Source organism: Odontomachus brunneus, unplaced genomic scaffold, assembly GCF_010583005.1.
Source record: "Odontomachus brunneus isolate Ranch 3 - 2012 unplaced genomic scaffold, Obru_v1 Obru_scaffold_100, whole genome shotgun sequence".
NCBI lineage: Eukaryota > Metazoa > Arthropoda > Insecta > Hymenoptera > Formicidae > Odontomachus > Odontomachus brunneus.
In genome coordinates, this window is record NW_022639550.1 from 1,196,897 (window position 1) to 1,199,602 (window position 2,706).

Here is a 2,706-nt window from a genome sequence, read left to right on the forward strand (position 1 = left end):
GAGAGAGAGAGAGAGAGAGAGAGAGAGAGAGAGAGAGAGACCACACTTTGGCCCGAATTACGCTACTTTTGTGTTTTTCTTTTTCTTGTTTCGTACACACGCCTCTTCGATAGATGTGTATACATATACATATGTTAGTGAACGATCGTCTCTCGAGAACATCGAATCGATGCTTAATTAGATTTCATTTACGCGTTCCTAATTCAATTTGCGTTTAACGCAATCGTTAACTTGTATCGTGACCGTCGGAAAATGTGTTCCTTTTTGTGTGCGACGACGGAATAGACGAGTCAATTGGGTGCGCGAGACTTTCAATGTTATATCGATCAAATGTAATTGCGTGTCGCCCAGCACGCGCCTTTGCTCGATAATTGCGAATCGTCCTTATTTAACGAACGACGCGATCGGATGATGAACGCCATTATACGACGACATTCCAATTATATTTATGCGCAATGATAAGGTGTTATACTTTCAAAGATGTGCAATATAGATCTATATATATATATATATATATATATATATATATATATATATATTATAATATATATATGTATGTATGTATGTATGTATATGTACATGCGTGTGTGTGTATGTGTGTGTGTGTGTGTATAATTGCATTTGTTATTTATTTATTTTTTTATCGGAGATAACATCTTGTCGCAAATACGATGAGTAAATTATACGAAAGATTCATTAAGATAAGAGTAGTTTTGAAAGAGTTGCAACAAAAAAATCGTTTATAAATGTCTTTGGAAAAGACAAACTCTCAATCGCTTCGAAATCTCGCAAGTCGCATATTATATCTTAATTGTATTATATCTTAATCATATTTTTTTCAATCTATTGTTTTGCAAAGCGGAAGTCAATTCAGCATTTTATTTTTCCGCCAAGGAATGTGGATTTTCTAATTTCCCTGCCGGCTGTAGTGGTTCACGATTGGTCGGTTACGACGAAAAGGAAAAGAAAGGAAGAAATGAATAGAGCTTTGAATGGGACTGTCAATTTGAAATCTGTGAAGCTTGATACGCATCTTTCTTCTCAAATAGAAACTTCCGTTGATTGGGCTCATTAATAATGCCGCAACCGCAATTGACTCAAGCTAAAGAAAATTTCAACTCTAGAGTAACGTAAATTAAGTTTCAAGAGTTCGTACAACGTAAACAAAACACCGCGTGGTTGCACATGCGAAAAAGCGTGGAAAACGTTTCTTCGTATTAATGAAATACCAGAATCATAGAATCAATGATTCAATCTAAGTAAATGAATTATTGACGAAATAAAGCGCGAGGAGAATTAAACGTTGAGAAATCAACGCTTCAAATATAAAAGTAAAAGAAAACTTGGGGAAAATACGGAATACCGCGGAATCTTGTTTGCGTTGTTCGAGAAAGAAGCTTACTCACCCAACATCTTCAGCACCCTTCTCGACGATCTACCGGGATGGTGTCTGCAATTTCTCGTCGACTCGACTCTACCAGACACATTCTTCATTATGTTCGACTTTCTGAGCTTGAGGCCGATGAGCGCGTAGAGTACCGTAATCAGGCACATCGGCATGACGAAAAACAGAAACGTGGAGAGCTCAAACGAATGGCTGATGATGATTCTCTTGACCGTGCACATAACCATGTCGGAGTAGCCGCTGTGTTGCATCACGCCGAACTGCAGAGCCTGCGGTAGCGCAAAGGACAAGGCTACCAGCCAGATCACGAGGATCAGCTTGATCGCGCGCGACAATTTCGACAGAGTCTGCGAGAGGAACGGATGGCAGATTGCCACGTATCTCTCGACGGTGAAGGCGGCGATGGTGAGTACCGACGCGTTAACCGACGTTTCTGCGGCGAGGCCGCGTAGGACGCAGAAGCCCTCGCCAAAAATGTACGGATATTTGCACCAGACCAGGTATATCTCCGCCGGCAGGCCTGATACCAGTAGCAACAGGTCCGATACGGCCAGACTGAAGAGATAGTAGTTGGTGGCGGTGTGCATGGACTTGTTGCGTGCGATCACGATGCACGTGCTGATGTTGCCGATGATACCGGTGAGAAAGATCGACGCGTAGATGACGGTGACCGGTATTACTATGTACAGAGAATCTCGATACGGAAGACCGGAAGGCAGATGCTCCACGGCAGATTCTGAGTAAGTGTCGTTGAGGCAAGGAGAGGCCATCGCGCGATCCACTCATTACACTTATTCGCTCTAATCTAAAGGAGAGACCTCTTAGTCATCCTGACTGTTCCTCTTCTCCCTCGAAGCCCTCTTTCTCGCCTTGACGAGACTAGTTTTTCTCGAGTCTCTTCCAGTAATTGAAATCGTTCTTAGCTCTTTACGAACGCACCGAGTCACCTTCTGTCTGAATTCTCACGTCTACGGAATGTCTCTCGTTCTCGGGTATCCCATGTGCGACACTGATAATTGAACGAGAGCACGTGAGTGTCTCACTCGGCGTTGCGCGCGACGCTGAGGATACGACACGATGATACTGATGTGTTTCACACGCGCTACGGCTTCCTCCTTCCTACCTTCCTTCCTTCCTTCCTTCCTTCCTTCCTTCCTTCCTTCCTTCCTTCCTTCCTTCCTTCTTTCTTTCTTTCCTTCACGAAAAGCCAACAGTCTCTCGTGATGACGAACCGTCACCGGCGCCGGTCGAATCGCGACTGAACCGCCTGACGCCATCCAGCAGGTTCAACGCTGCCGCTC

General features: G+C 43.8%; 1 protein-coding gene across 1 annotated transcript in view; it reads right to left on the minus strand.

The window, feature by feature from the left end:
* The window catches only part of LOC116848800 (pyrokinin-1 receptor-like), a 10,469-nt gene extending 7,769 nt beyond the window's left edge, over positions 1-2,700 (minus strand). The window contains exon 1 of the mRNA XM_032825291.1: positions 1,407-2,700. Within this exon, the coding sequence (XP_032681182.1) occupies positions 1,407-2,175 (769 nt within the window). The 5' untranslated portion in view covers positions 2,176-2,700. The remainder of the gene's footprint in view (positions 1-1,406) is intronic.
* Between the last annotated feature and the right edge of the window lie 6 nt (positions 2,701-2,706).